Source organism: Phaseolus vulgaris, chromosome 8, assembly GCF_000499845.2.
Source record: "Phaseolus vulgaris cultivar G19833 chromosome 8, P. vulgaris v2.0, whole genome shotgun sequence".
NCBI classification, from domain to species: domain Eukaryota; kingdom Viridiplantae; phylum Streptophyta; class Magnoliopsida; order Fabales; family Fabaceae; genus Phaseolus; species Phaseolus vulgaris.
Genome location: NC_023752.2, coordinates 5,207,027 through 5,225,797, shown reverse-complemented (window position 1 = coordinate 5,225,797; position 18,771 = coordinate 5,207,027). Strand labels below are relative to the sequence as shown.

General features: G+C 30.0%; 2 protein-coding genes across 3 annotated transcripts; one reads left to right on the top strand and one right to left on the bottom strand.

Moving 5' to 3' along the window:
* The first annotated feature begins 2,467 nt into the window (after positions 1-2,467).
* On the top strand, positions 2,468-5,317 carry LOC137824177 (heavy metal-associated isoprenylated plant protein 39). Of its 2 annotated transcripts, XM_068629659.1 has the most exons (4): positions 2,468-2,610; positions 2,736-2,820; positions 3,281-3,356; positions 4,553-5,317. In XM_068629659.1, exons 2-4 carry the CDS (start codon positions 2,815-2,817, stop codon positions 4,993-4,995), a joined length of 525 nt encoding a protein of 174 aa, XP_068485760.1. In that variant the 5' UTR covers positions 2,468-2,610; positions 2,736-2,814; the 3' UTR covers positions 4,996-5,317. The 2 variants fall into 2 exon arrangements, with proteins under 2 accessions (XP_068485760.1, XP_068485761.1); XM_068629660.1 differs by lacking the exons at positions 2,468-2,610; positions 2,736-2,820 and adding an exon at positions 2,920-3,149.
* An 8,558-nt stretch (positions 5,318-13,875) lies between these two features.
* Positions 13,876-17,253, bottom strand: LOC137826806 (1-aminocyclopropane-1-carboxylate synthase-like). Its single transcript, XM_068632940.1, has 4 exons — positions 16,952-17,253; positions 16,729-16,860; positions 16,484-16,644; positions 13,876-15,083 (listed from the first exon to the last, which is right to left on the bottom strand). Exons 1-4 carry the CDS (start codon positions 17,117-17,119, stop codon positions 14,093-14,095), a joined length of 1,452 nt encoding a protein of 483 aa, XP_068489041.1. The 5' UTR covers positions 17,120-17,253; the 3' UTR covers positions 13,876-14,092.
* Positions 17,254-18,771: the final 1,518 nt, after the last annotated feature.

The window sequence follows — 18,771 nt, the reverse complement described above, 5'->3', positions numbered from 1 at the left end:
TATCACTTATAAATTCTAATAAACTTTTCCTATAAATTACTTTATATATCTTAATCCAAACAATTTCACTTTCTTATTTATTTTTTTTTCAAATCACTTCAAATCAATTCTGTCAAATCTTTATCCTAATCTAAACAAAGCAAGCAAATTATAGTAGTAAAGGCCGAAGATATAGAAGAAGGTGAAAATATTCTCTACAACAACGTTTTGTTGAATGCTTGGGGTAAATAACTTGGACATGTATTTTAGTAATTTGTTTTGGTTGCTTGAACGTAATAAATATCAATGTCTGTGCATTTTCAGAAACGACAAGGGTTGAATATTTTGGACCAAGATCTTCCATTTCCCTCTCAAAAAACACTTCTCAATTTCACCTTCTTTCTCTTTTTCTGCAAATCAAAATGAGTGCCAATAGGTTCATAATCTGACACTAAATTATAACTAAAAAATATTTTTTTACTAAAATGTAACATGAGTTAAAGAAATAAATAAATTTTAAAATTATATTTTGAGACATCACGTAACATGAAATAGTTTCCCTCCTTTTAACATGAACTATTTTGACACTTGTCCTTGGAACACATTAGTGTGCATATTGGGATCGACAATGGTTTCAGCCTTAACTTGCATCTGTGCCATAGGACTTCACGGGTACCAAACTCCCTGTCTTTTTTTCTTGTTCCTATCTTCTTCCTTTAGGTTAAAAAATTAATATTTTTTTTTTACTTTTTTCAATTTAAAAAGCTAAGATAGGTAAAATCAAAGAAAAGAAAGTTAGGTAACTTGAATAGAGTGAAGTGAACCAAATAAGTAGGACCCATTTTCCATAAAAAATTACAACCTTCTTTAATGGAAAAAATATAAAGTTTTCTTTAACCAACATAATATTGTTTACCCGATAAAAAATGTTATAAAAGGAATTAGGTAATATAAAGATGACATTGTATGAATTATATATGCATTTATAATATTTAATTATATTATAGAAAAAGATTGTTATGTTTTATCATAGTTTTTTTTTAAATATGTATAAAATCTTCACAAAATTAATACAAATAAATTATTCATATATAAGTCATATACCTACTTTCTTGGGGTGCGATATTGATTTTTTGGAATAATGACGTAATACCAATTCTTATCTTATCCCTTTGTTGGACATTTTTTACCTCATTCTGTGGTGGTGCCTTTCAATAAGTTGTTTAGGTACTAATAAATTATAATTAAGTAGTCAATTTTAGGTACATTGTAAAATTTAGATTTTAATATAAATTAACGAGAATATTGAATATTCTATTTTTAATAATTAAAAATATATTATAAATATTAAACTATATACATATTTCGCACATTATTATGTTATTTGAATAATTATTTTTTATGTCAATTCAGAGTACTTCTAAAAAATATATTAATTCTTAAAAGTATTTTATTTAACGAGATACAGAATCAAAATAAGTAATAATTAAACTTAACTAAAATTTACTAAATATCTATAAAACTCGGACACTCCTCTTAAATGACGCCGGTAGGACACGTATCCATGAACTGTCTAATTCAAAAAGTATTTGTTAGATTTTTAACAATTCTAGTACGGTTCTAACACAATTTTAAAAAATAAAAATACATTAATTTTTTAAAAAATCAAATTTTATTGTATAAATTGTTATTATGATTATAAGAATAAGAAACAAATCCTTGTGAACCAGTCATGAAAAACATTTTTCTGCTCCAAAAAATAATCTGAAACATACTTGTACACATAAATCTTTATTGTCAATTTATATAATTCATAATTATATAATATATAGATCCGTGTTTTACATTTTAGAAATTTTAAGTATCTTCGTGTCTATGTCCGTGTCCTATGAATGTCTGTGTGAGTATCTGGGCTAAATAGCTAAATATTGTATTTCTAAACCTCTCATAATTCTTGGCACCAATCATCATCACCATAAGTGAATGATTGTACATGTAAGTATTTTACCTTGACAAAACAAAACTTTCTGTTGTCAAAAGTAACAACGTATTTCTTTCGAACAAATGAGAAATTATCAGATAGTTCAACATTCTCACATGTTTATAGTTTAACACAGGTAAAACATAATAATAATAATAACATATGTATGAAGACTATAATAAAAACTATGATAACTCAGACAATTTAATGATGATGTGTTTGCATGCAAACACAAAGACATGTTTGAAGCAATTCATGAAGTGAGAATAAAAAAATGAGAAGCTTTGTGGTGGCCCTGCACCAACCAGTCACTCGCTGAGCAGCATCGCGTGGCCTCATGCTGAGTCAGAGTGATATAAACTTTGCTTTGTGATCACAGTTTCATGCGTAGAGTGGAGGGGCTCACTCTGTTCCTCTTTCCCTATATCCCTCCAACATTATTATTTTCTGTAAATATTATTACAACAACACCACAACCATTATTTTCTGTAAATAACATATTACACACTACTACATAACAATAACATACTTCATCATTCGCTTTGTTTTGGTTCGGTTTGGTTTGTTTCTTATACTTAATTTCTCTCTAGCTTTTCTCTCCCTCTCTCTCTCTCCTATTCTGCAAACCTTGTTTTGTTTCGGATTTCCTGGTATTAAAATCTCTCCAACTCTTCACTCTCCATCCTTTTCAACTTACCATTATCGATTTCGTATTGCACTCTCTCTTCTCTTCTCATCTCCTCCTATTCTAGCTAACCCCTTTTCTTCTTCTCAGTCCCTTCAAGTTTTTCACATTTCTTCTCTGCCTTTCATCCCCACTCACATCCCTTCAAACCATAGAGGGATAAAAAAACATGAAGGTATGATTCTCACTTTCCACTTCTGGATTCTCTTTATCCTTTCACGGAAAGTGTATCTCATAGTTTATAATTTATAATCATAATTCACTTCTGAACTTTGACTCCTAACCACGGTTCACTTTTGATTCTCCTTCAACTTTATGCTTTTCTTTCTCTCTTTGTCTTTCTTGTTTGTGTTCCTTCCTTCTATATAAAGATCTGGGTTCTGTGTCTGAAATGGATATTGTCATATTCTTCATCAGATTCATGGATATGTTAAATTTTAACATATGGGGTGTATGTTGTTGATTTAATTGATCATATGGGGCATGCATAAAGTGCCATAAAAGGTTTCAAGTTTGCCACTTTATTTACTTGGTTCGGATTTGATGCTATGAATATGCTCTGCTATGATAAGGTTCTTGTGGTTTGAATCTGGGCCGAGCGATCAATCACTCTGGTTCTTTTTTTATTTTTGCAGAAGTTTGTACTCAAGTTAGATTTGCCAGATGACAAGGCTAAACAGAAGGCTCTGAAAACAGTTTCAACACTTCCAGGTATCAAATCATTGTTCACCCTTTTTTCCAAAAATACCATGTTATATAAAATCTATGGTTTGGGAATGCCCAAATCTGGGGAATGTTACAAGATTCTGAGATCTGGGTGAAGGAGAATGATGGTTAACCTGATGGTGTGACGCAACCTCCAAATCATTGTCACATGATATTTGAGCAGAGATCTATATGGTCATTTTTAACCAATTTTGGTTAATTTTGATCCCGTGAAATATTTTACCACTATTTTTTAATCATATTTATACCATCTTATTGCAGGGTTTTCATTTTTTAATACTTATTATGCTTATGATATTCAAACTCGTTAAGTGTGTACCGTACGTGATGTGATAATAGTATAAAAAAATACTCTGAAAGTGAATGAAAGCAATGTTATTATTGTAATTATTATATTAGATACAACCATATTAAATAAATATTTGGGCCATTTTGTTACAGAGTATGTCATGTCTTTGTTAAGGGATGAAGACATACCAAATGCCTTGAATTAATTAAGATATATCTAGCTTCTCTATTCTATAATTGACAGTGATCTAATATATTAGTTAGCATGTCATGAAATTGTTCTGTGGCTATGTTAAAGTATTCTGTGTTTTTGAAGGGATGTGGTTGGTTGCACTCTCTTTCTGGTGTCGCTTATTAGTGGTGCCTATAACTTTTTTCTTAACAAAATAAATTTTGCGTCAGTTTAAATTAGCTCAAGAATTGATTAACCAAAGAACACCCAACCCATTACATAAAAAGTAAAGATCCAAGGTCCAAATATTTAACTAACTTATTAAACAATATCTCTTGAGTCTGAAGGACAAGGCTGCAGTTAAACTAGGAAGAAGGTTACTGAATTCTTAAACATAGAGTTAAGAGGTTTTATGAGTATATGAAAGAGTATCTGATGAGAAAGAGCTCCATTCTCTGAATAAATCTTTGCAATTAGAGAATTAGTCTCTAACTCTGAATCAGAAGATATAATGAATTCAACAAAATGTTGTTGGATAAGATAGTTCTTGTTTGATTGGTTTGGTCAGGCTAATTGGATTGGACACTTCAACATTTGAAATATGATAACTTGTGCAGTAGTATTTAGATGAAGAAACAGAAGGCATTGTATTGTTTTTTCATTTGAATGTCATTATTCTAAGACAAAGAACTCCTAACAATCAAATTGTGCAACCATGTAGGGATTGATGCTATCTCTATGGACATGAAGGAGAAGAAGTTAACAGTGATAGGAACAGTTGATCCAGTGAATGTGGTGAGCAAACTTCGCAAGTACTGGCAGACAGACATAGTCTCAGTAGGTCCAGCAAAGGAGCCTGAGAAGAAAGAGGAGCCGAAGAAAGAAGAGGCAAAGAAGGAGGAAGAGAAGAAGGAGGAGGCAAAGAAGGAGGGAGAAGGCAAAAAGGAAGAGGAGAAAAAGGAAGAGCCAAAGAAAGAAGAGAAGAAGGAAGAGAAGAAAGAAGAAGAGAAGAAAGACGAGGAGAAGAAGAAAGAGGCACCACCCCCACCCCCAGATCCAGTTCTAGAGTTGGTAAAGGCATATAGGGCTTATAATCCACACATGACCACATATTACTATGTCCAAAGCATGGAAGAGAATCCCAATGCTTGTGCCATTTGTTAAAACATGAAGCTGCGGAAGAAAACATGAAGAAAGAAAGACATATATATAAAAATATATATAAAACTTTCTCTACTTGCAATGAAATCAAGCCAACTCTTTCATGATATGAAGATAGAAACAAATGCTTGTATATATTTTGGTGGTGGTGGTGTCTTGTTTAGTTGTTTTGGGAGATTAGCAATGTGTAGAGAGAGGAATAAAATTTTGGGGGATTTGTTTTGACAATGATCACAAATGTAATCATACTCAATGTTAGTTTCCTTCTGAGTTGTCTGCATGTATGAAGTAGTAGAATGAATGAGCAATTAGTAAGTTGTACTCTGGTGCTGACGTAAACAGAAATTATGTGTAAAAAAGAGATTGAAAACGCCAAGCATATGCTTTCATAATGGTCAAAATGGTGGTAGAGGTGTCAATCTCTTATCACATTCACCGCCACTTGATGTCATAAAGAAAAATGTTTCTTTCTTTTTCTTTTCTTTTATTCCATGGTATTGTCATGTCCCTTGTCAAGTGGGGCAGGGTGGCTGAAAAGCAAGGTGTACCCCATCACCTAGTTGAGATTTGAGGGTGGGACACCCATTTCTCCACCCCTTTTCAGAGCCCTGCATCTGTGTTGCAAATACACATGGCCACTCACACGATTCTATGGTCCCAGCCCTTCATATCTACATTGAATGATTGAAGTTTCAAGGTCCCCATTTAACCATGATTCAAATGGTCGGTCCAATTTATCACCACCATCACCATTGTTTTCATTATAGGCTTAATAGATTGTTTAAGTTTCATAATGAGGTATTTCATACAGTACAAGCATCTAACTATTTGATTCATTCTCTTTTTCCAATAGTCAGCTGTAAAGGGTGAATTTTCAAATCCTAAGAAACACAATTTTCAATATAAATATGAAGAAAATAATTGAAATAAATTCAAGAATATGTTGTACCTCAATATCTTTTCACACTGTCTCTGTAGTTGGGAAGCAGGTAGCCTATGGTGTTTTCTGGTATAGAATCATGGTTTGGTTGAATATTTGTGAAGCTGTGGTTCATGCCTATCTATTTGCTTGTTTTTTAATATATGAGTTAGTGGTGTGGTGTATAATTAAAGTAATCCCCTTTGGCCCTTAATCTCAATTCCTTTTTTGTTTTTTCTTCCTTCCTAAAGACAGAATAACCTAGTGTAACCCCATAACTTTTTTAGGTGGCATGTCATGTTTTGCTTTTGTATTCATCCTCAATCCACATGGAAACTGTTTGTACTTCTTGTACATTGCAAGGGGAAGGCGTGCATGTGATTAACTACTAGTAAACAATGGTATGCAGATTCCCATTTTGTATTTAGCATTTGAACTTTGTCCACAGCTTACACATGCATCTTGTCCCTCCAAAAATATTCTGCCTCAAACGCACCATTTTGAAACCATTATTTTAAACCCATTTAACTTACTTTTCACTGTCTATGGTTTTAAGGATGATATACAAAAATTTAATGGTCTGAGAAATCTATTCACACCACATTCAGATTTTTGAGTTTGTAAAAAGAAGAATAAGAGAAGAAGATTGGTTCTATACCATAATGTTGATTCAGAAAAGAAGATACTGAAATGGCTATCTTCCAATTTCAACAGCTTGAATGCTTTAGGCAGAATTTCAAACGCTAAGTACAGCAATGAATCAATTCCACGTCATTGTGATCTGTATGGGAAAGACTAGATGATATGGTCGGTGAGTTGATGATTATTAACATTGGTCAGCTTTCTCATTCCAATAATGAAAACACAAAGTCAAAGGAACAAGATAAACAGATTCACAGCAGTAGGTAAAAGTAAAGGTTAGGAAGATGATTAAATTGCTTACTTAGGCATGATTCACCATTGGGTGTGTTAGATGCATGAAAAGTAGGTTAAGTTAGGTTCAATTCATTTTTATATATAGCTCACATATTTACTAATTTGGTTTGGTAGTATCTTAATTTTCATATTCACCATCTCTAAATAATGTTGTTAATTATTTTCCATAATAAGTCAATTTTATAAAATTAAATTAAATTTAAAGTTTATTTTAAATAAAAAAAAATCTATGAAAGAGTTACTTATATCACTAGAAAATAATTAAATATAAACTAATTTTAAATATCAAAATTAATTAGTTACTATATTGACTAAATTATAAATTATTTTAAAGTAAAAAAAATTATTAGTTTCTAAATTTGTTTCTATTATTGATAAATGGTTTCTAAATTGGTATCTAATTAGCTACCAAGATTTTAACTACTAATTATTTAGATTCTAAATTTGGTAGCAAAAAACTTGGTAGCTAATTAGATACCAATTTAGAAACTATTTATCTTAAAAACTAGTTTAGAAATCAATATTTTTTTAATCTTTACAATGATCTCTAATTTAGTCAATATAGCAACTAACTATCTTGACTCTAAAATTAATTTTTATTTAATGATTTTGTTGTAGTGTACATGAATATTTATCGATCAAATAGAATCTTATGATTTAAATTAAAATTATTTTTTAATTAATGGAATCTAAAAATCTTAATACATCATATATAATTATCTCTAGTAATCTTTTATACGCATAAAAAAAAATGTATACTCCAAAATTAGAGAAACAGAATTAATCTCACTGATATTTTTGTGTGGATTCCCATCTGAGAAAACAATTAAAAAGCAAACTTTCCACTTATTTATTATATTTTTGAAATTATATGTAGAACTTTCAAATGGACTATTTTTGCCCCATTTGTTGTTGCCTTAATGGGTATGGGCAAAGAGTTCATGAAATCAAAAGGGCCACAAAATAATAAAAAAAAAATGCAATAACAGTACTAGTCTTCATCTGTGTTTTCAGACTTTGACAAGAGTAATGTTTGAACAGAGAAATAAAAAACTATTAATTCACCAATTATTTTAGGATACTTAATAAATGTGGAAAATATGTGTAATCTAGAAAAGGCCAAGCATAAAAAGTACAACATATTGTACCTCTCAGTTATATCACATCTCTGAGTTTTCAGGTCACTACAGTGTTCCTCATGGACTTTCAAATTGAAAGGCATTATACATAATGCATCTGACTTCAAGCATATACTTCATTCAAGAACAGTACAAAAAGATTTTCACAATATTTCTCAATGGAATTTGCAAGCATACCACTATTGTCAATAATTTTAAAACATGTCAAAGTATTCACATATATAGAGATTTGAGGTAATATTAATAATTACACCAATTTTATACTATTAAACTTAAATTAAAGGAAACAAATTTTGATAACATTTAAAAAAAAACTAATGGATAGATATTTATAGTATAGATATTGAGATTAAAATTCACCACCTCAGTCTCTTATTCTAGTAAGCTTATTAAATATTTCTCATCTTCTTTTGTCATAATTATGAACATTTATACTTACCATAATTATATTTTATTGAAACACAATCAGCTGTCAACTTAACATGATAAACTGGCATCAAACTTAATGATCTAAAGATTATTAGTAAGTTCTCTTCTCTCAAATAATTTATTGATTGTATTATCTTAAATTAAAAATTTATAATTATTTTTCAATCTCTCATAAATATCTACTAATTTATGGTTGAGGAAATCATAATAATCAATAAACACAAAGATCCATGAAGAAGAATAAATAGATATATGTGTATACAAAATATACAAGAAAATTTGATGATTATATCTAACATTGAAAAATGAATATTTAACTATTCATGAGGTTAACACTACTACATGAAACTTATTTAGCATTGATTCTTTGAGCCTTTCAACATCGTCGATTTAAAATAAGATGAAGTTGAGAATATGGACTTTCAACGTCAATTGATGTTACAAGTAAATATTTTGTTAAAATGAGTAATTTATTTTAGAGACAATCAGATAGAACATATCATACACTTTATATTCACACCAACAATTTATTTATGCATCATAAGGACAATGCGAGATAGGCAGTGTGATTTGATCCGCAATTCATTTTGAAAAATAAGGAATGAACTCACTATTTTGGCCCGCTAATCCATTTAGGCTCATTTCACATAATCTGTAATCCGTGTGGGCCAACGGCGGGGAAGGACGGGCCAGCTTGCAAGTCCGCATAATAATAAAAAAGGATGTTTCTTCTTACAACCCCTCAAAATTCTTTTTGCACCCCCTTTCTTCCTATACTCATGAATTTCAGAAATCAAATTTCAAAAGTGAAAATAGTCATTCTAAATTCTAGAACGTAAAATAGCTATTTCAAAGAGGTTATTCTGGAAAAAAATTATCTTCTAAATTTTGATTTTTGAAATTGACTTTTATGTTATGGAAATTAAATTTTGAAATTGATGAGGTGCAAGAAGAAATTTGACGGGCTGCAAAAAGAAACACCTTAATAAAAAATAAAAATTACTCCTTCAACTTTTATTTTTTTTCTCTATATATATATATTACAGGTGAAATAATATTTTTTTATTTTTGATAAAATTTTAATTTTTTATGCGAACTAGCCCACAATCTTGCAGGTCATCCCGTGTGCGAGGCGGGCCAATAGATTGAACCCGCATTACTTAAGCGGAATGAGCCAACCTAATCCACATTTTACAAATCAATGCGAGATAGTACACCATCATATTTGCACACAACATATACATATAAAAAAAAGTATTTTATGTATTTATTGAATAAAAAATGGTATAATTGCACATAGAAACCTATAAGCAATCATAGATACTTAATTTTTTGTATAGAAACCCTATTAGCTATTATATGTACAACTACTAATATGTTTAAAGTATTGCACACATTTTATATGACGAAACTTTGAAAAAGCATAACTATTTACTTAGATGTATGTTTGAGCAAATGAAATATCATTTTGGATGACTTTTCAAAATTTATGCGAGGCAAGTACTTGAAAGGGGTTTGGTCCTGTAATTTCCCTAAAAATACTTCTAAGTAAGGTAAACATCAACTTTAACTTGTGAAATTATGTATTTTTTTCTCTCTCAAAGTCAAGATTCAAAATTATTTAATTTGCGGTTACCAAAGATAGCAATTCATTAAAACACAACATTAAAAACATTATTATCATACTATTGTCTCTCTTAATAACATTATTAATATTAATATTATTAATAATATAATAGTAATATTAAAATTTTACATACATCAATTTTTTCGTATGTAATATTATCTACGAAAAAAATATGTATGTAATGCTACTACATACAGAAAAAGGTATGCTTTTCAACAGTGCAAGTGCTGAGATTTTATTTTCTGAGTTTGTCGGAATCCTGATTAATGTGGGAAATGGGGATAGGGTTAAGGCAGTAAAAGTCATAACTGATTTCATATAAATTTTTAATAATAATATTATTATTATTATTACTAATATTATTAATATTAACATTATTAAAAATAATATTATATTATTATTATTATTATGAATATTAATATTATTAATGAATAATAATAATAATGATAATATTATTCTTATTAATAATATAATTGTTCATATTATTATTATTAAAAATATTTTTAATAATATATTATTATTATTATTATTAATATAATAATAATAATAATAATTTAATAATAATAAGAAGAAAATAAATAGTATTCATAAGAATAATAATAATTATAATATAACAACTTGTTTGATATATATAATTCTTATAAGTTCTATTTGAGACCTAAGTCTCATTTCCTCCTGCAACGAATTCTTAATAACAATAAATATTTTTTATAATATAATATAATTTCAATATAATAAACAATCATGTTTTCATGAGTTATTTTTTTTAAATAAAAGCTTTTCTATTATACATTACAACTTGACATATCAGTTATACTGACATCTAAAGTAATAACTATCATTTGTCATCACATGAAAAAAATATTATTAAAAAAAATACGGAGAGATTAACCAAACCCATATATTAACAAAAACGATACATAGGTAGATTATATTTATTCATAAAAAATTATAATAACAGACTAGACGGTAACCTATTATACAAATGAAAATATTCTCTATGAATAAATCATAAATTAGCCAACTTATGAGCACACAAATTTTTTTCACGAAAAATATGAGTAATCCTAATCCTGGATTAAGACAAGTATTTTATCAATGATGAAGGATCCAAGGAATATTAGTTCTCTTGACTAACTTGTATATGAATTTTTGTTATTTTTTACTTTTTTACATTTTATTATTTATTGGAAACCTTTTGAGGAATAAGCGTGTCGCAAAAAGCGTAATTAAAGAAATAAATATAAGTTTTAAAAATCTATATAGAGTGTTGTTTTAAGCTTGTAAATGTATGAATTAAATCATTAAAACGTTACATTAAGAAAGGTGCTACTAACACTTATTTTAACATATTTTCTATATATTTTTCAATTATAAGTTAAATTTCATTAAAATACGTTTTTAAAATATTTAAATTTAAGCAAAAATGAAGTGATTTGGGTTTTAATAGGTATAGATATGTTTTTTACTCTTAAATTTCTAGTACCTTTTTATTTTTTTTTAATTTAATCTCTAATAATAGTAACAAAAAAAATTTGATATATTAAAAAATTTATTTTCATAGTACTTTTAAATTACGTAAAGATAAAAAAAAATTAAATAGCAGTGTTTATTATTTTTAGTATAGTACATTCATATATTTTAAACAAATAAAACATTTAATAATTTTACTTGTTTTAGATGAAATCATCGTTTGTGATGTGTTAATTAAAAAGTAAAATATCCTAAGTAACTGTACAAGTGTCTAAGCATATTATATTTTAAAAAGTATAACTTTAAAAAAGTAAACTATTTTACAGAAAATAATAGTAATATAAAATTAATAGAATATACTAAAAATGAAAAAAATTACTTGTAATTATCATATTATCAAATTGTTGATAATATATATCCAAGAACCTAAAACATTTGAAAACTAAAATAAATAAAAGGATGTTGAATTTGGTATGATACTCGAGTAGCTGAAAGTAATAAAATTCCAAAAAAAAGTATCTAAAAGGGCAATATGTGTTATTCCAAAATTCAATAAATCTTATTATTTGACTGGATATTAACATACTTTAAGTAGTTAAATTTGTTTTGATTTTTTCCTAGCGTTTCTTGATAAGCTTTCTCTATTTGAAATTGTTCACTGTCATAACACTTTAATTGGGTCTTATCCAAGAAATTTGTCTACTTTATGATTCTGAGAGGAATCATGGAGAAAACTTTTCCTGTAATGAGCAAGATTCATTTTATTATCATTGTGGCTTAATCTTAGTGGTAGGATCCTTATAGTTAATGTTTTCATACTGAATACAAAGTAGGATGAACAAGGAACTTCATTCAAGTGCATATACAAGTGTCACTTACATTGAGTTTTGGATTTTGTAGATGAACACATTTGAGTTACAATTAAATCTACTTGAATAACATAATCAGAATTGGAGCAAGAAGCCATTGTTTTGTTAAGAACATGAAGTGATGAAAGCAGTGATTGTGTCACTTTCAAATTCTATAAAAGGGCTTCACTCATCACTGTCCAATGCACATAGTTTACCCCACAAAAATATTGCAACTTTCTTTGGGTCATGTTAGTTCTGTGAGATCACTGTCAAGGCTTATCAGGAAATTCCCACAGTGGTGCATGCAACTTTGTCATTGGTGAGATTATTATTTACTGTGAAGGCACAGTGGAAGGAGCAGCCATGTCCCATACGGCAAGAAAAGCTCCCAAACATGTCATTTCCTTGCACCAATTATCGATTATCCAACACCAAAGGGTAAAGACAATTTGAATGACATGCGATTGAATGATAATACTAATAAAGTGTGTCACTTTTGTGGGTCACTGGGAAAATGACCTCAATATGAAACTCCATAGTTCAACACACCTTGACCAAATTATACAAAAACGATGCACATATCTAGCTATACTAAAAACAGAAACACGTCTTCTCTAGGCAAATTTCCTTAGCACTTCATGCAACCACGTAGTGCGGATTATAGCGAATGCAAATTACCGAAAAACATAAAGATAATGAAGACAAAGTTCATGTGATGTCATTCCAAATTGTCGATTCTGCTTTTGTATAAGCTCATCTTCTCAATGTATACAAATATATAGTATTGAGTGCCTCAAACAAATGAATATAGCATCATGATCTTGAGTACTGTACATTAACTATATATTCAGTAATTTATTGAGTGGAAACATGATGAAGTTACACATTGGCAAATATGAAAAGACAAGGAAAGAACCATATACTGATACCTATATCTGATATTCTCATCCCTCTTCGTATGAGTTTATATAATTGGTTCAGTTTGCACATGTTGTTGGTGGAAACAGTGAAGCCACGAATGCATGATGACATTGTATATCCATGTGAGGATAAGGTCCATAGCTTTTTTTCCTGATAACTTTTTCTTCCCATAAGACTATATATAGTATTATAATTATCACTTACTCCACAAGTTTTCTTTGACGTGGAAATTTAATATATATAATTTTATTTAAATATAGTCTAAAAGTATAAGTACTTTGGTATATATATAAAGTTTCTGCATAGACTCGTTCAATTATTGACTGCATACAAAACATTGGATTTGTTGAGTACGAAACAATTCTTTTGTTGGAAAGGATAGAGTTATCGACTAATTAAATTTTAACTAAGTCATAAATTTGAGAGTATTTTCAATTAAGTTGTTTAAATATTTACCTTCCTAAGATAACAGTTACCCAGAAATAACCAATGTTCTCCAAGGTTCATTAAACCATATAAAAGGACAAAACGGTTGTTCTCCATGAATTGTACACACAGAGGAAAAGAGAAGCTATAGAATGAAGCATATTTTCAAATCATAAATTCATAATTAATATTATAAATAGCTTGATTGAACAAATTATTTGAGTTACCTAAATACACAAGAGTTATAGCTGTCCAGACATGCAGGACAACATTACAAACATAGTTTAAATGACATACGCAGAAAAACATTTTGTTATTGGACCCTTAATACATACGAATTGTTTAAGGTATGTATGCTAGTATAACTAAGTGGCTCTAGCTAAGTGGCTCTGACAAGGGGTGAGTGAGGCATTGGTGAATGGGGTGACAGCATGTGAGGTGACATAACATTCTCATCAAACCTTCTTGAGGAGAAGCTGAGTCTAAGGTTGCTTTTCCAGCGTTTGAGTTCCACTGGTTTCCCTGTCTCTTTGCCAACAAACGCCCTGATTCTCTTGAGGGCAACTTCCACAGTCTCATCATCCATGTTAGCAAAGCACACTCTATACCAACCGGGCTCAGAACAATTGAAAGCTGAGCCTGGTGACACATTGAGCTTCACCTCATTGATGATCACATGCCACAGCATCATTTCACCTTCAAATGTCTTCTCCTTGAGCAAGCCTCTCAAGTTCATCCAAAAGAAAAGCCCTGCATTGCTTGGCAAGCAAGTAATGTTCACCTTTTCAAGCTCCTTTGTGAAGTGGTTGTACCTTGCAGCCAACCTTCTTGCACTCTCTGCCAGAAACCTCTCCACAAACTCGTCATCAGAAAGCAGTGCAGCCACAAAAAACTGTGTCTGAGTTGAGACTAATCCAAAGCTTGACATTTTCCTCCCTTGGTTCACCACTTCATCATTGTACGAATAAACTATCCCAACTCTCAACCCCGGAATCCCCAAGTCCTTAGACAAACTGTAAACAATGTGAATAAGGTCTTTATTGCAGTGCTCCAACTCTTGCATCACTTCAGAGACACTCACAAAGCGAGGGCCTCTGAACACTGTGCCAGCATAGATTTCATCGCACACTAAGTGAATGTTCTTCTCATTGATGAAGCCCACAATGCTCTTCAGTGTTTCCTTGTCCATGGTTGTTCCTAAAGGGTTTGAAGGGTTTGTTATGATCAACCCTTTCACGTTGATGTTAGCATCTATTGCTTTGTTGTATGCTTCTTCAAGAGCCTCCCTTGTTACCATGAAGTTGTTGATGCTGTAACACTCCACAGGAATGAGCCGCGCCTTAGTTCTCCAACACAAGTCTCGGGCAAATCTGCAACAATAAAGCACGCGGAATTTACCTCAGTCAAATCAAACATATGTCATTCTTGCAACACGTGATGAAACATTGGTATAATGAAGTTGTACTATATGTTAGCTTTGACACTTTGTTACAGTCATAATATATGAATACGAAGTTACATTCAAATTTGTCGTGTGGTCTCTGTGGTCAGACAAATAAAATGTTTGAATTAGTTGACTGCAGATTTTTCCATGGTAAAGGCTAAGAAACATTAATATTCGATTTTATAAACTGTAACTTTATAAACTTGTGATAATTAATACTATTCTCTGGGTTTAGCTGCCAAAAACCAATTTCATGTGAATTTTCTTTTAACGAAAATTTGAATTGCTTTATGAAGTTGCTTTTGACTGTGCAAAAATTCCAAAACGTAAATGTCTGGGATTTGGATAAATGCGTGACCTTGAGCTAAGGTGGTCAAATTCAAAGCTTACATGTCTATTTTGTATTTACATAACACATGTGCCGTTGACTAATCACTTGGTACGTAGCAGCCTACAAATGTTAACTAGTATATCTCTCTGCATATAATTTTCTTGGAATTTTCTTCACGAAATGCTAGCTCATTAATTAGATCATAAAAATATTCTTTATGATTAATAAATTTAATCAAAATATTGTTTTTTCTTAAATTATTAAAAAATATGGTAAACTATAACAATAATTAATTCTGAATTTTAACGTGTTAAAAAAAAGACTGTCTCACAATGAAGTGTGTATATATATATATATATATATATAGTTTTTCTTTTAAAATTAGTAAAAGATATTGATAATGACCAATTGTGTGTGAAAAGAAGTGGCTTATTTAAATCCAAATCTTAAAAGGTTGTTTGTGTTTTTTGACAAGTGTTAGGGGACACTTAAATTTATTTTTTTAATAGCAAATATTGACCTAACTCATTGAACCAAAAAGTGTATAGTTTGAATGATGTTCGGCAACATGCCACTAAAATACATGTGAAAGTTTAAGATTGACACCTCCTAGTTGGTAGAGGAGATTTGATCAAATATTTTTTAATTAATATATATTCCAAACTGAAACTGTTCATAATATAATATTAGGTTACAAAGAATGAAACAAATTTGATCATGTACGTCTTTTCCCTCACTTTATCAAGACACTAATATGTAATTCTTCTACCTTGAATGCTCTTTGTTTTATGATCTGAAAACTCGTTTTTGATTTTCTGTTTTTCTAAAACTTTGTTGGACAATGATTATGAGCACCAGTTGAGAGAAGCCAGAAGAGGGATACCCTTTTGATGAAGACAAAATAGTTATTACGCTTTGTGGTTGCTTAGTTTGTCCACTTTTAACAGCGTGGTTCATTGAATGAAAAGAGAAGAGATGAAAGTGAGGGTACATACGCTGGATAATAAGGGCTAGGAACCAGAAAAGCATCTCCACCATTAGCCAAACAGAACATGATGAGCTCGTTAGCTCCAGTGGTCCCTCCACCCATCACTATACGGTCAGGATCAAATCTCACTCTTCCACCTCTCACTTTTGACATGTAATTTGCCAAACCCTGCATAAAATATCAAAACCCATTTATTATATATCATGCTCATGATGGTAAATATGTTATCAGACACAAAACTAATTTTCCTACATTTCTGAACTCTGGCAATCCATGGTAGTCCTGAAAGTTTGCAATATATTTGAACCACTTCACTCCTTCTGGGGTGCAAATGGAGCCTTTGGGATTCTTCAGAATCCACTCTTGAATCAAATCCAAGGACAGCTGCAAAAGTTATAAGAAATTGTAAACTACAAACAAACCATGTTGTATATGAAAATCTATATATTGCAACTGCTGTGTTATATGCACGTACCGGATTTTCTGCAAGACCCATCTGAATTACACCCTGAGGATTTTCAGTGGGGTGATAAGGGTCTGATTCATAGGCCTTCCACCCATCAAAATAAGAAGAGTTCTCACCATGGTTGCCGTTGGTGGCAATCTCAGACAGAAGCTGGAAACTCGTGTTCTTCAAAGCCATGCTAATTAACTTGGTATAGTGTTTGTTGGAGGGGTGTGTGCTCACTCTTGCTCTTGAACCAATGGAGCTGCAATGTGTAAATGGGAGGGAGTGCTTACGGTATTTAAAGAGGTTTCGAACAAGGAATTCAGGTGCCACCTCACCAAATTTTAGAGAATGAAATTGACACCAAATTCTTGAGTTCAAGGAGTTTGGTCAGGGTATTTTTCTTCTGGAGGACCAAGTTGATATTTTCAAAACCAAATTTTGGAGGACCAAATTGATATTATCAAACTCTCAGTTCGTTTTTGTTTGTCTTCTCTAACCCCTCACGAGGTGAACTGACCTGTTAATCCGGTTTTTTCTAATTAAAAATAATTTAAAGATTAATTCTTTTATTATTTTATTTGAATGGTGTAAATATACAATAATATTTTAGAATAAATAACTAAAAATAGACTAATTTAACATATAAAAGGTCATTATTATTTTAATTTATTTTATTAGAAAACATTATTTAATCAATTAAAAATATTTAGATGATTAAATATAATTATAATAATATATATAATTTAAATTTTTTTAAAAAAAAAACCTTTTACCGGATAAACCATGGAACAATGACCAACCGAGGGAAACGGATTAGACTCAACCGTTTGCAGAATAACAGAATATTCTTTAGGACAAATAACTCTAATGCAACCTGGCATGTTCACATTCAACGTGGAACAATCATGAAGTGCACCATGAAGGATGAATAAATGTATTTGCTCACACACCATTTATTATTAATTAAATTTAATTAAAAAATATTAAGCTATAAATAGGAAGAGTTAATATAAGATGTGAAATCTACGTAATTTTTATCATTTTAATAAATATTAACTAATTAAAAACATATTCCAAAGAAGGTGTTATTCAAAGAGCATTTCACTTTTAAAATTGGTAGCTACATTTCTAACATGCACTCGGAAAATAGAGACCCTAATAATAATATATTGTGAATCATCTCAATAAACTTAAGTCCAAGAGTCAAGTTTTAATATAGTATCATAATTAATTAAAATTTTGTTTTGTATTATTTAAACTATATATCAAAATAAAAAATATAAATTAAATTGAAATAATTATACGTATCGATAAGTTTTATATAAATATCCGTTCAACATTTATAACACTTATACTGTTATTTATATTTCGGAAAACCAGGTTAAATGTTATATACATATATATATATATATATATATATATATATATATATATATGTATGTATGTGTGTGGAGAAGTTTCTGTGAAGCTACCCATGGTTCATTCAAAGGCAAGGTAGAAATTGTATACGAAAAACGATGAAAGGTAAGAAAAGTCTAAGGCTTAAGTTACAAGTTATATAGTATAGAAATAAATAAAGGAAGTTGGAGAAAAATATATTTTATTTGCTAGTAATGTTTTTATTTATTATTACTTATATATATTAATATTATTTTTTATCTTATATATTAATAGAAAAAATCATGGTTATGAAAAATATCTATCTATATATAAATCATCATTTACCCTCCATTTTTTCATGTTCTCTCCTATAATGCTTGTTTGAAAGTATTCCCATGAGAATAAAAGAATGTGTATTATATATTTTCTCATGTGAAATTGACATTACTAAACAATAGTCAAAT